Source organism: Narcine bancroftii, chromosome 2 (assembly GCF_036971445.1).
Source record: "Narcine bancroftii isolate sNarBan1 chromosome 2, sNarBan1.hap1, whole genome shotgun sequence".
Lineage (NCBI taxonomy): Eukaryota > Metazoa > Chordata > Chondrichthyes > Torpediniformes > Narcinidae > Narcine > Narcine bancroftii.
Window position 1 is genome coordinate 366140942 of NC_091470.1, and position 17012 is coordinate 366157953.

Genomic DNA, 17012 nt, shown 5'->3' on the forward strand with positions numbered 1-17012 from the left:
TGTGCACTGTTCATAACCGTGGAGTTATGACACAATCAACTATTGTGTAGCAAATTTTATGATGCTCAACGCAAACTTGATGAGCTGCGCCTCACCTTCCATCTAGGTATGTGGCAGCCTTCTGGACATGAGACTGAAATGATAATGAATTCAACTACAAGTAACTTGATTTCTGTCATTATAAGTCATCCCCTTGTGATATTGGCTAAGCATTTTTGTTGATTTTCCACCCTCTCCACTCTTATTTTTTTGCTTTTCACTGGGAGGGGAGGGCAGGCCGAGCCCAATTTACTGAGCATGTGTTCCTTGCCAGCATTTCATAACTCCTGCGTTCTTGTGTCTATACTTTTGTCTATGTTCTCACCATCTATCTGCTCCTATTCACTCATTCATCATGAACCTTGTCCCATGGGCATCTGATTGTATTCCACCATTTCCCCCTCCCAAGCTTTTCCAGAAGCTTCACTAGCTTCTATTGTCTCCTTCCTAATTTCAATTTAGACTCTTCAACCTGGCCATGTCAGCTGTTTCTCTTCATTTGGTCCTGCTGAATATTTCCTCATTTTCTGTAATTACACTGGACAACGATTTTTTTCCCCAAAAGGTTTGCTTCCTGAAAAAAAACCTTGGGGATTATGATGGACAACGTCAAGCTGAACACAAAGGTAATTTCAGATTTGCTGCATCACGTAGGAAGTCGGAGAAACATTAAATGAACTTTTATTGCATTTAGCATATTTAATCACATAATGATGCCGACTCATTGCTTTTGTTCAATTGACCTAAAAATGTTTTGCTACTGATTTTCGTTTGTACTCAGCATCTGATGCCTATTGTGTCAGTGTCCAATAATAGTTGGCCAGCCATGATGGATTCCAGATGCCCTGAAAACCACTTTTCCATGGTCGCAATATTTTGGTGAAACCTTTCACCCTGTTCGTCACTGACGGCACCAAGATCAGCAGGGAAGACGTCCAAGTGCAAATGTGGAAAACAAATTTTCAACGACATGTTGCACTTCAGGGATTTGTATGCTTGAAGTAGACGTAAAATAAGACAATAAATCACAAAAATAGGTTATATCTAAACAAATGGTATGTAATAGGAAAATTTAAAGGCGATTTTCATGATCTGCATCCCAAAATCCATAAAATACACCCAAAAGTGTTCAGGAAGCAAACTCTTTGTCATCCAGTGTTTTATTCTTATTTCCAGCATCTGCAGTTTCTTTGATTTTTCACTCGAGCGGAAAATTGTGTTTTACCCCGACAAATTACATGGATTTTTGTTAAAAGTTTCTTTTAGAGCAAGCTAATTTTTAAGGGATTGGCTTTTCCTTTGGCTTTCGTATAGGTGGTGTCAAAGTCTTCAGATGACAATATAAAATGAAATGTGTTGGCTTTTAAACAGTGGGGTGGTTGCACTACAGTTCTTTGGCCATGGGAAGCTACACATTTTGGCAACCTCTTGTGGTTCTATTTGGTAATGCAAAGCAATTTTCCATTTTTCCTGCACATTCTTAGACAACACCTTTTAGCTAATGCACATTGCAAGATCCGCATTTTTGTGTTGCACAATTTGTTACTGATGAGAAGATTGTTGTATTGTGTACTGATTGTAAATAAATTTAATTTAAATTTAATTGAATATTTCCTTTTGATTTGAAATTGGTGATGAGATTAGAGAGTATGCTAGTTTTGTAACTGATTCAAACATTTTAATAACACAAACATTGGAGGGTTAAAGGCTGCAGTACTTTTGCTCAGACATTAATGGGTGATATAAAATTAGTGAGAAGCTAAGCATGGAAAAAAAATCAATGAAAATGAAAGTTTAGACAGAATCTCAGTTGGATTATCGTATGGTAAGATCACAAGTTAGTGAACTGCATAGAATTCATTTGGCAAATGAACAATATTCAGAATGACTTAAATTGGGATTGGTCTTTGCTGAAAGGGAAAGAAGATGGGCTAGGCAAAACCAAAAGGAAAGGAAAGCTACAGGGCATTGAGGATTCTTAAGCAGTTGGCAGAGAAGCTCTATTGTTTCCCATTTACCAACGGATGTGGAGGAAATGCTACTTACATTAATGTTATACATGATCGGTTCCTTTCTCCCAATTCTTTCCTCAATCCACTATCCACATTGGATCATGCCTCCAGGGCAGTAAAATAAAATCACCAAATAAAGCTCTGTGTTTTTTTTCAATCTGTCTGCGGATATATATTTGGCACAGTTTCTTGGTTGGTCTAACCATTTTGACATCTTATTGCCAACCTTCTCCCAAGCTCTTCATATGGGTGTTTGGGACAAGCATCAGAGTTTTAGTTTAACTTGAACATCATGATCAGTGCAGACAAATGGGCTGAAGAGCCTGTTCTTATGCTGTTTTCCGTTCTAATTTGATATTGTCAGTCATGCTCTGGAGTAAAAATAAATAACATCATTAGAATAAATTCTTATGAGTAACTTGAAAATAGAATGGATAATACCAATGGAAGTTTGTTGTGCTTATGAGAAGAATTATTTCCTAGAACTTAAACTGATAAGGTGTGATTTAAAATGGGTAACAGAAAGGATCATGGTTGCAGAGAGCAACAAACAATCTAAAGCAGATTATTTGTTACTCCAGATTCCAGCATCTGCATTCTCCTATGTGACTCCATGGATGCAAAGTTAGAGGCTAATGGCTTTATGATCAGTAGGTGACCTGTGGATGAAAACCAAATTGATAATTTTTTATTCTCTATGGGAAATTGACTGGGACAATTATATTTCAAAGTCGACGCTGGAAATCGTAATCAAAAACAAGAATATTTAAGTGGTATGCAAAAGTTTGGGCATCCCTGGTCAAAATTTCTGTTACTGTGAATAGTTACGTGAGTAGAAATGAACTGATCTCCAAAGGTCATAAAGTTAAAGTTAACACATTCTTTTCAACATTTTAAGCAAGATGAGTGTATTATTTTTGCTTTATACAATTTTAGAGTGGAAAAAAAGAAGCACGATGCAAATGTTTGGGCACCCCAAGAGATTTAAGCTCTCAGATAACTTTTACAAAGGTCTCAGACCTTAATTGGCTTATTAGGGCTTGTTAGCTTGTTCACGGTCAATGTGAGGAAAGGCCAAGTGATGTAAATTTCTTTTATAAATACCCTGACTCCTCATGCCTTGTCCCAACGATCAGCAGCCATGGGCTCCTCTCAGCAGCTGCCGAGCACTCTGCAAATTAAAATAAATGATGCCCACAAAGCAGGAGAAGGCTATAAGAAGCATTTTCAGGTGGCTGTTTCCTCAGCTTGTAATGTTATTAAGAAATGGCAGTTAACAGGAATGGTGGAGGTCAAGTTGAGGCCTGGAAGAATAAGAAAACTTTCCGAGGGAACTGCTTATAGGATTGATAGAAAGGCAAATCAAATCCCCCGTTTGACTGCAAAAGACCTTCAGGAAGATTTAGCAGTCCCTGGAATGGTGGTGCACTGTTCTACGGTGCCGCGACACCTGCATAAATATGTCCTTTCTGGATGAGTTATCAGAAGAAAACCTTTCGTGAGTTCTCACCACAAAATTCAGCATCAGAAGGTATGCAAAGGAACATCTCAACAAGCCTGATGCATTTCGGAAACTTGTCCAACGGACTGATTAAGTTAAAATGGGACTTTTTGGCTGGTATGTTTGGAGAAAAAGAGTGCAGAATTTCATAAAAAGAACTCCATAAAAAGAAACACGGGGGTGGATCGATCATGCTTTGGGCTTATGTTGCAGCCAATGGCACGGAGAACATTTCACTGGTAGAGGGAAGAATGAATTCAATTAAATCCCAATGAATTCAGGAAGCAAACATCACACCGTCTGTATTTTAAAAAAAGCTGAAGATGAAAAGAGGATGGTTTCTACAACAGGATAATGATCAAAATCCACAAGAGGTGCAAGCTGAAGGTTTTGCCGTGGCCCTCACAGTCTCCCAACCTAAACATCATTGAAAATCTGTGGATAGACATTAAAAGAGCAGTGCATGAAAGACAGCCCAAGAATTTGAGAACTAGAAGCCTTTTGCAAGAAAGAATGGGCAAAAATACCCCAAACAAGAATTGGAAGACTCTTAGCTGGCTACAGAATGTGTTTACAAGCTGCGATACTTGCCAAAGTGGGTGTTACTAAGTACTGAACATCTAGGGTGCCCAAACTTTTGCTTTGGTCCCTTTTCCTTTTTTGTTATTTTGAAACTGTAAAAGATAGAAATAAAAATGTAATCTTGCTTAAAATATTAAAGAAATGTTTCATCTTTAACTTTATGCCTTTTGGAAATCAGGCCATCTTTTACTCGCTTAGATATTCACAGTAACAGAAATTTTGACCAGGGGTGCCCAAACTTTTGCACATCACTGTAAGGGAATTTATAGTGTATTTAGAAATAGAGAGATTTAGTCAATGCAAAAAAATAAAGATTAAATGAGAGTAATTATTTAGGTGGGAAATTACCCTGGCACTAAACAGCAGTTTGTTAGATAATCTATCTATTCAGGAAGTGCCCCCCCTTTAGTTCTTCCAAGCAAGTCAAAAATGGAAATTTTCTCTGGAGACTGATGAACAATAATAGATAAAAATAAAGCATGAAGTGCTCAGTGAAGCACAGAGGAAATTTAATGGGAAATGGTTACATTGGTTGCAGATGGACTTATTTCCTGAACTTCATTCCTGATAGAAATTCTAGAGCGGTAAAAAATTTGTACATCAGATTTACTGTCAGATAGAGAAGGTGAATTAAAGGATTTGTTTGTTTGACTGCACTGAAACTCAGATGATTTTGATTTCCATGTCCAACTGATTTTTTCCTCTTCCTTTTTATTTTCAAAAAAAGGCTATTTTTATGATTCCCACCAACCCACCACCAACATTCCGGAAACCAGAGCTTTGGTCAGATGAGTTCACGGATTTTGTAAAGAAGTGTTTGGTAAAGAATCCAGAGCAAAGAACAACTGCCACACAGCTATTACAGGTTGGCAAAATGTGTTTCAAAGCATCTTCTTTAATGTGGTGTAATATTAAACAATCATTTCATCAGGAAGCCTGGCCAATGGATATTCCATTTGGGCACAATATTAATCTCTAAAATGTTTTGGGCTTTTTACATGATCGCTAATGCTGCATATGGAGGCTGATTATTTTATACTATATTGATCACTAACTTCAGGTATGTCACCTGAACTTAGCTTGGTCCTTTAAAAAAAAATCAGAATGTTGTCCCTTTGAGGAACAGTGTTGATTACTTCACTAAAACTTCACTGGCATCTTGGTGCATCATGTCCTTTGCTATAATTGGTGTGCATTTAGAGTGGCAAAAGACCCAACAGCAACACCGAAGGACATGAGGTAGTTAGATTCTCCATTTTTTAATTCCCATACAATTTCCAAGCAAGATGAGGAATGTGACAGAATATAGATCTGTTTATAGGAGATGAATTGGGGCAGGGTTTTAGTCTAGGTCACAGACAAACACTTTAAAACAGATCTTAATTAAAATACTGTAGTTCTGCTAATGCTAGACATATCGACCCCAGAACCTTTGCAGAAGCTTTGAAGAGTGCCCAAGAGACCTCAAGAATGGATTGTTGTTTACAAACAGGCAACAGATGAGCGAGCTTGTTGGAGCCGCATTCTGTCTGGAGTGGAACTTGCTGTTCTAGGAGGGTCATGTGGTTTTGCAGGCAGAGAGAGTAAAACAGACGTTCTGTGTGTGTGTGTGAGAGAGAGAGAGAGAGAGCAAGAGAGATAGACAGATCAGTTCTAGTGTGTTACAGTCAGTAGTAGCAGCAGCTGGGACTGGAACAGGACAAGCTGGCAAGCTTGTGGAAAACTCCATTTGGAAGATGGGTTGTGAGTGCTTGGTTCAGCCTGTGGTTCATGCAAGAAGAGAGGACTAGCTGTCTAATATTTTACTTGAAATAAGAGAAACAAAAAAGGCACTATGTAGTGAGCTGAAAGAAAGAGGTTATCATCTGGAGAACCCTGAGGGGGAAAGTCTTGTCAGCAAGACACTGGAGTGGCTGATTAAAAAGGAATCAGTTGTGGGTGTTCTGAAACAACAAATCTCTCTCTGAAAACCGTCAAGAACCTTCCTGAGTGGTCACCTTTCAAGCACCAAAGCCTGGTGAACTTCATAGATGTTAAATTCTGTGCACAGTATAAGAATTGCCTGCAACCAATGAATTTGGAGGAATGAGAAGTGAGATTGGACTGTGAATCAAATAACTTTTCTAAACTTTCACACACACATTCCATACATGTACGCTTAGAATTAGAAGGGGGGTTAAGTTAGGTTAGTTAAATCAATAGTGATAAGTTAAAGTATGATTCTGTTTTAATGTTTAAAGATAATTAAAAGCAACTTTTGTTTAAGTAACTATTTGTCTTGGTGAAGATTGTACACACTTTTACTGGATGAAATCCACTTAATTATTCTTCAGATTGAGCAGAGCGTGTGGCATCATCGATGAAGACAAGGATAGCCTTCCCTTTTGCTGTCATTGAGTCATGGAATTATTTCTCACAGAAACAGGCCCCTCAGCTCAAGTTGTTCATGCCGACTAAGTTGCCTCTCCGAACTTATCCCATTTGTTTGTGTTTGGCCCATGTCCCTCGAAACCTTTTCTATATATGTAAGTATATAACTGTCTTTTAAATGTTGTAATTGCACCTGCCCCTTTTAAAGTGGACCTGCAAACACTTGATACACAAACACAAATACAGCTGCCAAGTGCTTTCTTTTTGGTTTTCAAAGCATGAGAACTCTGTTAGAGCAAGAGGCTCTGCCCCCTGCAGCTAATCCCAGTACAAGGGAGTCTGCTGTGTGGCTCATAAGTTGCATCGTTATACAGATAAATTTCCAGAACATTGGAAGAGTCTTCTCCATATAACTACGTTTCTTAGAATTGTCCTTGGATTCGTTAATCAGGGTCATGTCCCTCAGCCAATTATCAATAAATAGTCTTTTACTGTCTTTTCCAAATATGGATTTGTTGTTCTTCAGCCTTGCTGAATCATCAAAACATATCATGGAATGTTCTCTGCTATTTTATTTTGGTTACTTCAATACTTTAAAACTTATGTTCTCTCCTCTACCACTTCTTCTGGTAGCTTATTCCACATATTGACTACCTGCTGTGTGGAAAATATTGCCAAGCAGAGCAACTTTAAGTCGTTCGCCTTAAATCTATGTCCTCTAGCTTTAGAGTTCCGTATCCTGGAAAAACCTCTGACCATTCATCTTTTCTATTCCCCACATGTATTCCTCTATAAAAAAACCAGCGTTGTCTCCGCTCCATCCTCAACATTCATTGGAGCGACTTCATCTCCAACATCGAAGTACTCGAGATGGCAGAGGCCGACAGCATCGAATCCACGCTGCTGAAGATCCAACTGCACTGGGTAGGTCACGTCTCCAGAATGGAGGACCATCGCCTTCCCAAGATCGTGTTATATGGCGAGCTCTCCACTGGCCACCGAGACAGAGGTGCACCAAAGAAGAGGTACAAGGATTGCCTAAAGAAATCTCTTGGTGGCTGCCACATTGACCCCCGCCAGTGGGCTGATATCGCCTCAAACTGTGCATCTTGGCGCCTCACAGTTTGGCGGGCAGCAACCTCCTTTGAAGAAGACCGCAGAGCCCACCTCACTGACAAAAGACAAAGGAGGAAAAACTCAACACCCAACCCCAACCCACCAATTTTCCCTTGCAACCGCTGCAACTGTGCCTGCCTGTCCCGCATCGGACTTGTCAGCCACAAACGAGCCTGCAGCTGACATGGACATTACCCCTCCATAAATCTTCGTCCGCGAAGCCAAGCCAAAGAAAGAAGATAAAAACACCCCTTAGATTCCTATCGTCCAGGAAAAAAAACGATCTTATCCAGTCTCTCCTTATAACTCAAGGCCATGAATCCTGCTAACATCGTTGTGAATCTTTGCACCCTTTCACAGTCATAAGAGTTATTCAGCGTGGAAACAAGCCCCCTTGGCCTAATTCATCAATGCTGACCAAGTTGCTTATCTGAGCTTGACCCATTTGCCTGCATTTCACCCATATCCTTCTGAACCTTTCATATCCATGTAGCTTTCCAAATGTTTTCGAAATGTACATCACACTTCCTCTGGCAGCCTGCTCAACGTACCTACCACCCTCTGTGTGAAGAGGGTGGTAGGTATGTGGATCCCTTTAAACAATATCCGTCCCATTTTAAACCTATGCCTTTATCCATGCCCTTCAGCCTAATGGATAATCCACCACTGGCTCCAATGAAATAAGACGTAGCTTATCCAATCTCTCTTTAGAACTGAATTCCACCAGACCTGGCACTATTGTTATGAATCTTTTTGCTCCCTTAATGACATTGTTTCTTTAGCAGGATGACCAGTAGTGCACACAATACTCCAAATTTGGCTGCACCAACATCTTGTTCTGCTGAAAAAGGTAAAATTTTACCTTGCCTTAATGCTGCTTGCCTTCCCCACTTCACCCCACTGGAAATTAGATAACTAACTGGGGAAGTTACTGAACTTTTATAATCAAGTGTTCAAGCAAAACAATGGATACATCGAAAACAATATCGGGAGCTGCGGGCCCCAATTGGAAACTTTTTTTGGGGGCCCCAGGATCACTGCCAAGGTCTTTAGAATCTTAGAAATATAAATAAAGTTTATTACAGACTTTAATATCTCTACGGTAGAATGGAAAATATTTAAAATGTGTGCTTAAAAAGTGCATGTGAGTTAATGGACCAAATATAAAATTGTATACATGTAAGCCTACAATTAAACAAACAAAATATGTAGATTACCTTCGAAAAGTAAATAGTTACAAATCCACCTGTTTTGTAAAATGATTTAGTAAAAATATTAATTGTATAACTGAGGATATATTGTTACGAGTCCAGAGGATCCCAAAACCCAGCAGCAAAAGATATGCGTCAGGACAAAGGATTACTGAAACAAAAGTTGCTTTTAATTATCTTTGAACATGAAAATAGAATCAAAATTTAACTTTTCTCTATTGAGTCACTTAACCTTCTTAATCCCCTTCTAATGTGAAGCGATGTGTGTGTAATGTGTGTGTAAATTCAGCAAAGTTCTTTGGTTCACAGTCCAATCTCACTGGTTGCAGGCAATTCTTATACTGTGCACAGAAGTTAACATTAATAAAGTTGACCAGACTTTGGTGCTTAACAGGTAAATGGTTACCACTCAGAAAGGTTCTTGATGGTTTTCAGAGAGAGAATTTCTCTTGTGCCAGGACATCCACAACTGATTCCTTTTTAATCAGCCACTCCAGTGTCTTGCTGACGAAACTTGCCCCCTTCGGGGTTCTCCAGATGATAACCTCTTTCTTTCAGGTCACCACAGAGTTCCTTTCGGTTTCTCCTATCACAAGGGAAACACTGAACAGCCAGTCTTCTCCTTTAACCAAGCTGTCTTTCAAAGCTTGCCAGCTTGTCCCTCTGGAACCAATGTCTGTCTCTCCTTTCCCCCCCCACCAACCCCCCCCTCTCTCTCTCTCACTCCCTCCTCTCTGAGAGCAAAGCCTGGTTTTTTCCTGCTTTCTGCCTGCAAAGATCACATGACCTTCCAGACAGTAAGTTCTGTTTTCCAGACAAAGCTTCTACTGCTTGTTGTTACATTTGTTGCCTTTTTGCAAATGACAGTCCATCATGTCTGAGCTCTCTTGCAAAAGCTTTCGCAAAAATTCTGTTTTAAAGTGTTTGTGTGTGACCTGCTCTAACAAACTTTTCCCAATTTATGTCCCAAACACCTCTATATATCATGTCACAATACGAAGATCCCTTATAAATAAAAAAGCTTCAATATAATATTTTGCAAACATGCAAAATTATGAGTATTATGAATTAGGTGAAAGAGCACATAAGGTTTTAACATGGCAACTAAAGACAGAACAAGCGTCAAGAACAATTATTGCAACTAAGAATGATTCAAATCTAATTTCTTACAAACCTCAAGAAATTAATAATAATTTTAAACAATTTTACTTAAGGGTGTATAAATCTAAATCTTTGAAAGATGACAACAAAATAGGTATTTTTTTTTAAATCCCAAATTAATTTACCCAAATTAACTTTGGATGATCAAAGAGAGTTGGTTGCACCTTTCAAATTGACTGAGGTTAGGGAAGCATTAAGTTTTTTAAAGAGTAATAAGTCTCTGGGAAAGGATGGTTTCCCACCTGAATTTTACAAAGTGTTTAAAGATTTATTAATTCCTCCATTTATGGAAGTATTAGATCAGGTGGATGAAACACATATATTGGTGGAATTTTTAAAAACAGCAATAATAAGAGTGATTCCAAAAAAAGATACAGACCCTTTAAAGCTATCTTCATATAGTCCTATATCTTGGTTAAATGCAAATTATAAAATAGTTGCAAAAATATTAGCAAATAGGCTGGCAAAATATACCAAAGTTAATTAATATGGATCAAACTGGAATTGTTAAAAAAAGAAAGTCAGCAAATAATCCCCAACTTAAGAAAATCGATGAAGACTTAAGAAGATGAATAGAATTACCTATAACTTTATTGGGAAGAGTTAATTGTATAAAAATGAATATTTTTCCTAGGATACAATATATTTTTCAAATATTGCCTATATTTAATCCACAGAATTTTTTTTTCAAAAATTGAATAAATATGTAAGAAAGTTTCTTTGGAAGGGAAAAATGTTGAGAGTTTCATTAGAAAAATTAATTTGTAAATTTGAATTAGGAGATCTACATCTTCCAAATTTTAAAACTTACTACAATGCAGCACAATTGAGAATTCTTCCTTTTTTTTGAGGAGGGAGAAAAACTAGCATGGATTAAGATAGAGATGAATAAAATAGGGGGGGCGATACCAGATGATTTTATGTATAAATGGGATAATAGGTTAATAAATGGAGATAGGGATACTCTATTATTGAAACATTTGATGAATATATAGAATAAGGTAAATGTTAAATTGGGGATGAGGAATTACTAGATACCTAAAATGCCATTGATTCAAAATAGGCTTATTCCTTTTACAATGAACTTTTTAGTAAATGGTCTAGTAAAGGAATTAGGAGAATAGTAGATTGCTTTGAAGGGAGGAGCTTAATGACATTTGACCAATTGAAATATAAATATTGGATTCAAAGTAATACAAGATTTTGTTTTTTTTAAATTTTCAAACTTAAACTCAAGCAGTTTCCAGTAATCAGTCATAAATTACAGTTTGTAGCAGCTACTTTGCTAGAGCTTCTAAAGCAATACACCCACACCAGGTTAGTCAACACAAGACTGCTTTATTCAGACTTTACTGGCTTCTTTTATATACCTCATGTCCTGGGCTCCACGGGACGAGGTGGGACATCATTATGAGTTTGCTGCTGATCCACAGGGCCGGCAGGTTTAAATTAGGCACTGTGAGTGATCCATGCCTTCCGGCAGTAGATTCTGTAAACCAACATGCCGTTAATCGGCACGCAGCACTGCGTGCGAGTGGTCCATTAAATGGGTGAGTACCCAGCTAATTGTCTTATGGTTCCACACGCCCGCCAAAGAACCATGTCGGTGACGGTTCATAATACCGCGCGGTGTGCCTGCTCAGCCTGCTACTACACAGCTGCTACAAGTTATCCATTATATACAAAATTCGCTGTTGAGACGAAGCCATTTTCCCTTCCCCCCCTCCCCCACCACACTCGACAGACCACAATGACAAACAACATTCAAGACACCTACAACAAAGATTGGGGACATATCAGGGATTTGTCATGGCCTGACTGCCAACCCCCAGGCTATTACATTTTTCTTGCAATATTTTATCATTATCAAATAAAGGCATTCTTGCCGGACAAATTGGGTGTGACAATTTTACTGACTGAAAGGAGCAAACGAGAAAGTTTGATTTATTATAAAATTATTGAGAAATTTATTTCAACTATGTTTTCACTGTTGCAAAAGGGAATATGGAAACAAGGAATTCATAGATCTAGACAAAGATGGGAAACTGACTTGAATACTACTATTGGGGAGAAAAACTAGTTGGAATTGTTATGATAGTATGACAAACACAATAAATGTTAGTTATAGATTGGTTCAATATAATTTTTTGCATCAATTATATCTTACTCCACAAAAATTAAATAGGTTGACATAAGATTTATCAGACAAATGTTTTAGGTGTAATCAAAAGAAAGGTACCTTCTTACACTCCATTTGGTCATGTTCAAAATTGAGACCTTTTTGGACAGACTTAGCAGTATTTTTAGAATGGGTTACTAAAGATAAATTTCCTCAAGATCCAATGTTTTTCTTATTAGGTAATATGTCTGGCATTATGCCAAAATTAAAACTTAATAGGTTTCAAAAGGAATTTGTGAAAATTGCATAGCAGTGTCATGGAAATTAGATTCAAATTTTGGAATGGATAGATGGCATGCGGAAATACGTAGCTGTATACCTCTTGAAAAAAATTACATATGGTAATTTCTTTAAAATTTGGTGCCAATACTTACATGTAGGTATTACATTATGAAATTATTCCCTAAACCTCAAAGCCTTATCAGCTCCTTGGTGTTTATATGTTCAATATTGTAGAGGCAAAATTTGATTGAATTTAGTGTAATTTTAGTAACCAGATGCATTTTTCTTTCTTCTTACTTTTCTTTTTTATATTTTTTCTTTCCTTTTCAGAAGTTATTTTTTATGTTCTTTGGGGTTATTTTTTGGGGAGTCAGTGTGGGAGGGGTTAGGGGATATAAAATACTGTGTATTACTGTTTAGAGATAAATAAAAGACAATTTTGTATTTAGATATTAAATTAGATATTTAGATATGAAATTTAAATAAAATGTTAAAAAAAGACAGGTTTAAACTCAACTAATTAAACACAAGGATTAAAATCCTTTGAATGTTTTAGTGAATTGTGATTGAAAAGGATAACTTTGAACCATATCCTGACCCTTGAAGGTTTTCACTGATCGTGGAGCATGAGCTTGGAGAAGGGTGTAATTTCATTCATGGTAATACAAGAATTCATTGAAGTAGTTTCCTATTTGATAGTAAACAATTGTATCACAGAAACAAAAACTGCAGATGCTGGAACCTTGACAAACAATGACCTGCTGAAGAAACTCTGTGGTTTAAGTAACATCGATGAGTAGATTTTAATTTACCAAAAATAGCCAATAAATTATTTACAGAGAGAAAACCGTTCAGTTTGTTCCCACCATTTCCGTCACTAAATATTGTTACATTCAATTCTATTTACACCACTGTGGCATCTTGTCGCTTCTCCTCCCTCTGTTGTTTGAGGGACTTCCCCTCGATATCTGCCCCTCAATGTGATGGGAGGGCTCAAGTCTGTAGTCCTTCCACATAGCACTCTCGCATTGACTGCACCAAGCCTCAATGAATTCCTCAGGGCGTACTCCTGCAACCTGGAATGTGGCAGTCGGTAGCATTCCTGCACCAACATCTCTGTGTGCTGAAAAACAAACAGGTGCCGGACAGACCATAGTGTGTCTTTCATTGAGCTGATCTTCCAGCAGTTCTGGATGTCTGACTCTTAGTGTCTCCTCAGGAACAGACTGTAGATCAGAGTCTTCTGTCACCCTGTTGCTAAGGATGAACCATGACAAGGATCCTTACATCTTCTCTACAGTAGAAATAGTCAATCATTGTTTCAGATTTATTGTCAGAGAACATACATAACATCACACACTAAGAGTCCTTTTTCCTGTGGGCATGCCAGAATTACCACTGGTTGGTAGTGCAAAAATTAAACTGTACACATTACAAACATGGAAACAAAGAATTGTAAACAGATAATGAATGCAAACAAACTTGACTGCAATACAGAGAGAACCAAAAGAAAATCAATGAAAAGCACAAGAGTCCTTAATGAGTCTCTGATTGAGTTTGTTGTTGAGGAGTCTGATGGTGGAGGGGTAGCATCAACTGTTTGGAGTTGGAACCCTTTTTCAAGACTCTGACTGTCACTGCAATATGGTGATCAGCTCAGATGTTGCATATTTGGGTTGCAGAACTGAATTATGTGTAGCATACTTTGTAAGTCATGGAGGCAGTTCAGCAACATTTGTTCAACTGATAACTGGACTGAAAGAATTGAAGTAAAAAATACTTTCCAGCTTTATATTTTGTGGAACTTGGAATGTTAACAATTGGAATAAAACATGTTGATTGGGGGAAAAAAACACTTTTAGCTGGTAGAAAACTGTATGAGGAGGTTGTAAACTGCACAGGTGAGTTGGTCCCTCAGAAATGAAATTAGGAAATCCTGGTGGTAATAGATTTTTAGAGCACTTTTCTGCCAACAGGGGTTTGTGCTGTTTATATTAATGATAAAATAATAGATATTTTAATAAATTATGAAGGATATAAAGTTAGGTTACAGATTATGATTATTTGATTTAATCAAATACAGGGAAAGTCAAGAGGTGATTAAAAGCCTATTTGTAGATGGTGGCTCTAAACATTCACTGGGACTATTTGAATTCAAGAAAAAATTTGTATAGGGGTGGCATGGTTTGCGCAACACTGCTACACCACCAGCAACAAGGACAAAGGTTTGAATCCCGCGCTGTCTTTAAGGAGTTTGTACGTTCTCCCTGTATCTGCGTGGGTTTTCCCTGGGGGCTCTGATTTCCTCCCATGTCATCCCTGTAAATGCAATCCTAGTCTTGATACACAATTGTCAAATGTAAAAGGTGTAGCGACTGCTAAACAGAATGAAGTACACCACTACCAGGTTGGAGGTTTCAAATGAACTGTTTATTCAAATTTTGCGTGCGCCCTTTAAGGGCGGCGTGAGCTCTACCCCCGCGTCGGCCGTGATGTCACCACGCTCTCCCGAGGCGTGTGCCCTGCCCTAAACCACGAGGCACGGAGGTCACCCGATGACGCCATCTTCTTGCAGCTGCCCCACTGGTACGGCAGTACAAGCGGGGTCGGTTTGCCATGAGGATGTGTGCCGCCATCCCCCCAGAACCGGCTTATGCGTCTCTCCACTTGGGTGTCCGACCTCATCATTTCGGCTAGACATCACTGTCAGCTGGCTAAGGTCCAGGTGTACCGCCTTGAGTCTGTCAACTATGAATAGCTCCCCCTTGCCTCCGATGTCCAGGGTGAATGTCTTGCTTGAGCGCTGCAGGACTTTGTAAGGGCCTTCTTAAGGGCGCTGTAGGGGTACGGTGTGTGGGCCTCGCCAGATGAAAACAAAATCAGCCGCGGCCAGCTCTTTGGGATGCAGGACAGGCGGCTGCCATGGTGGGTTGATGGTGGGGGCGCTAGTGAGGCGAGCTTACCCTGCAAGTCTGCCAGCAAGGTCTGACTCTCGGTCTTGGAACCAATGCTCAGGCCGAAGAACTCACCGTAGTGACAGCAGTGTGCCGTAGACCAACTCCACGGACGATACCTGTAGGTCTTCTTTCGGAGCTGTTCTGATGCCGAGCAGGACCCAGGGCAATTCTTCCGTCCAGTTGGGGCTGGTGAGGTGAGCCATGAGGGCTGACTTTAGGTGCCGGTGGAAGCGCTCCACTAGGCAGTTGGCTTGGGGATGGTATGCGGTGGTGTGATGGAGCTTGATCCCCAAGAGGTTTGTCAGCTGTGACCAGAGGGCGGATATGAACTGGGTACCCCTGTCGCTTGTCATGTGTGCTGGGACTCCGAACCTGGCGATCCAGTGGGCGAGTAGGTTCCTGGCACAGGACTTGGCAGAAGTGTCTTTCAGCAGGAAGGCTTCCGGCCACTTGTCATGCGGTCGACCGTGGTCAACAAATAGTGGGCATCCTTGGACACTGGCAGGGGGCCCATGATGTCAATGTGTATACGTTCGAACCTCTTGGCCTGTGGAATCAAACTGCTGTACCGGGACATTTATATGGCGCTGGACCTTGGAGGTTTGTCACGGTGGGCAGTTTCTCGCCTCCTGGGCTACCTGTTTCTTGAGGCCGTGCCACACAAACCGTTCTGCCACCATGTGAACCGAAGTCTTGACCAAGGGGTGAGCCAAGTCGTGGACCATGCTGAAGGCCTGCGGTCTCCATTGCAGTGGGACTACTGGGCGCGGCAAGATGGTGGAGCGTGTCAGGGCTGTCTGGCAGTTTGAAGTCCTGGATCTGGAGGCCCGTGATTGTGGTGTGGAAAGCTTGTGTGTCTGTATCCTCCTTCTGTGCCTGTGCTAGCTAGGCGTAGGTCAGGCTGGGGGTGAGGCTGTAGATGGTGGGCCTTGAGAGCATGTCTGCAACAACATTGTCCTTACCCACTCAGTGTCGGTTGTTGGTGGTGAACACTGATATGTAGGACAGATGCCGCTGCTGGCGTGCCGACCAGGAATCCTTTGACTTTGTAAGGGCCTGAGTGAGCGATTTGTGGTCGGTGAAAACGGTGAGTGGCCTGTCCTCTAAGAAGTACCAGAGTGTCTGATTGCCAGGTACAGGGCCAGAAGTTCCTTGTCGAAGGTGCTATATTTTAGTTCCGAGGGACGGAGGTGCTTGCTGAAGAAGGCAAGCAGATGCCACTGGCCATTGACTGATTGCTCCAGATTGCACCCGATGGCCGTGGCTGAAGCGTCCACCGAGAGTGCAGTGTGAGCATCTGGCTGTGGGTGCGCTAGTAGGGTGGCGCTCGCCAGGGCATCTTTCGTTGCAATGAAAGTGTTCTCGCTTCTTCTGTCCATTCCAGGATTTTGTTTTTGGCAGTGATCAGTGCGAAAAATGGCCGCATGATGCGAGCTGCCTCTGGGATGAAACAGTGGTAAAGTTTACCATGCTGGTGAATTCCTGTAGACCTTTGGGAACTGGCGTACGGCTGTGACCTCTCGGGTGCTGGGGTGACCCCATCTGCGGAGATGGTTGACCGTGAGGCCAAACTCTGCCAGATAGGCGAATAGCGCACAGAGATGGACTTTGTATTCGCCATGGTCCCGACTGGCGATGAGGATGTTGTCGAGATAGATAAAC

At 40.2% G+C, this 17012-nt stretch overlaps 1 protein-coding gene across 9 annotated transcripts in view; it reads left to right on the forward strand.

Moving 5' to 3' along the window:
* Window positions 1-17012, forward strand: part of stk3 (serine/threonine kinase 3 (STE20 homolog, yeast)) — a 564172-nt gene that overhangs the window by 294653 nt on the left and 252507 nt on the right. For all 9 annotated transcript variants that reach the window (XR_011352582.1, XM_069922527.1, XM_069922523.1 and 6 more), the window contains one exon: window positions 4862-4999. Coding sequence is in view for 8 of the 9 variants with exons in the window: in XM_069922527.1 (XP_069778628.1) it covers window positions 4862-4999 (138 nt within the window). In the remaining variant the exon portion in view is untranslated. The remainder of the gene's footprint in view (window positions 1-4861; window positions 5000-17012) is intronic.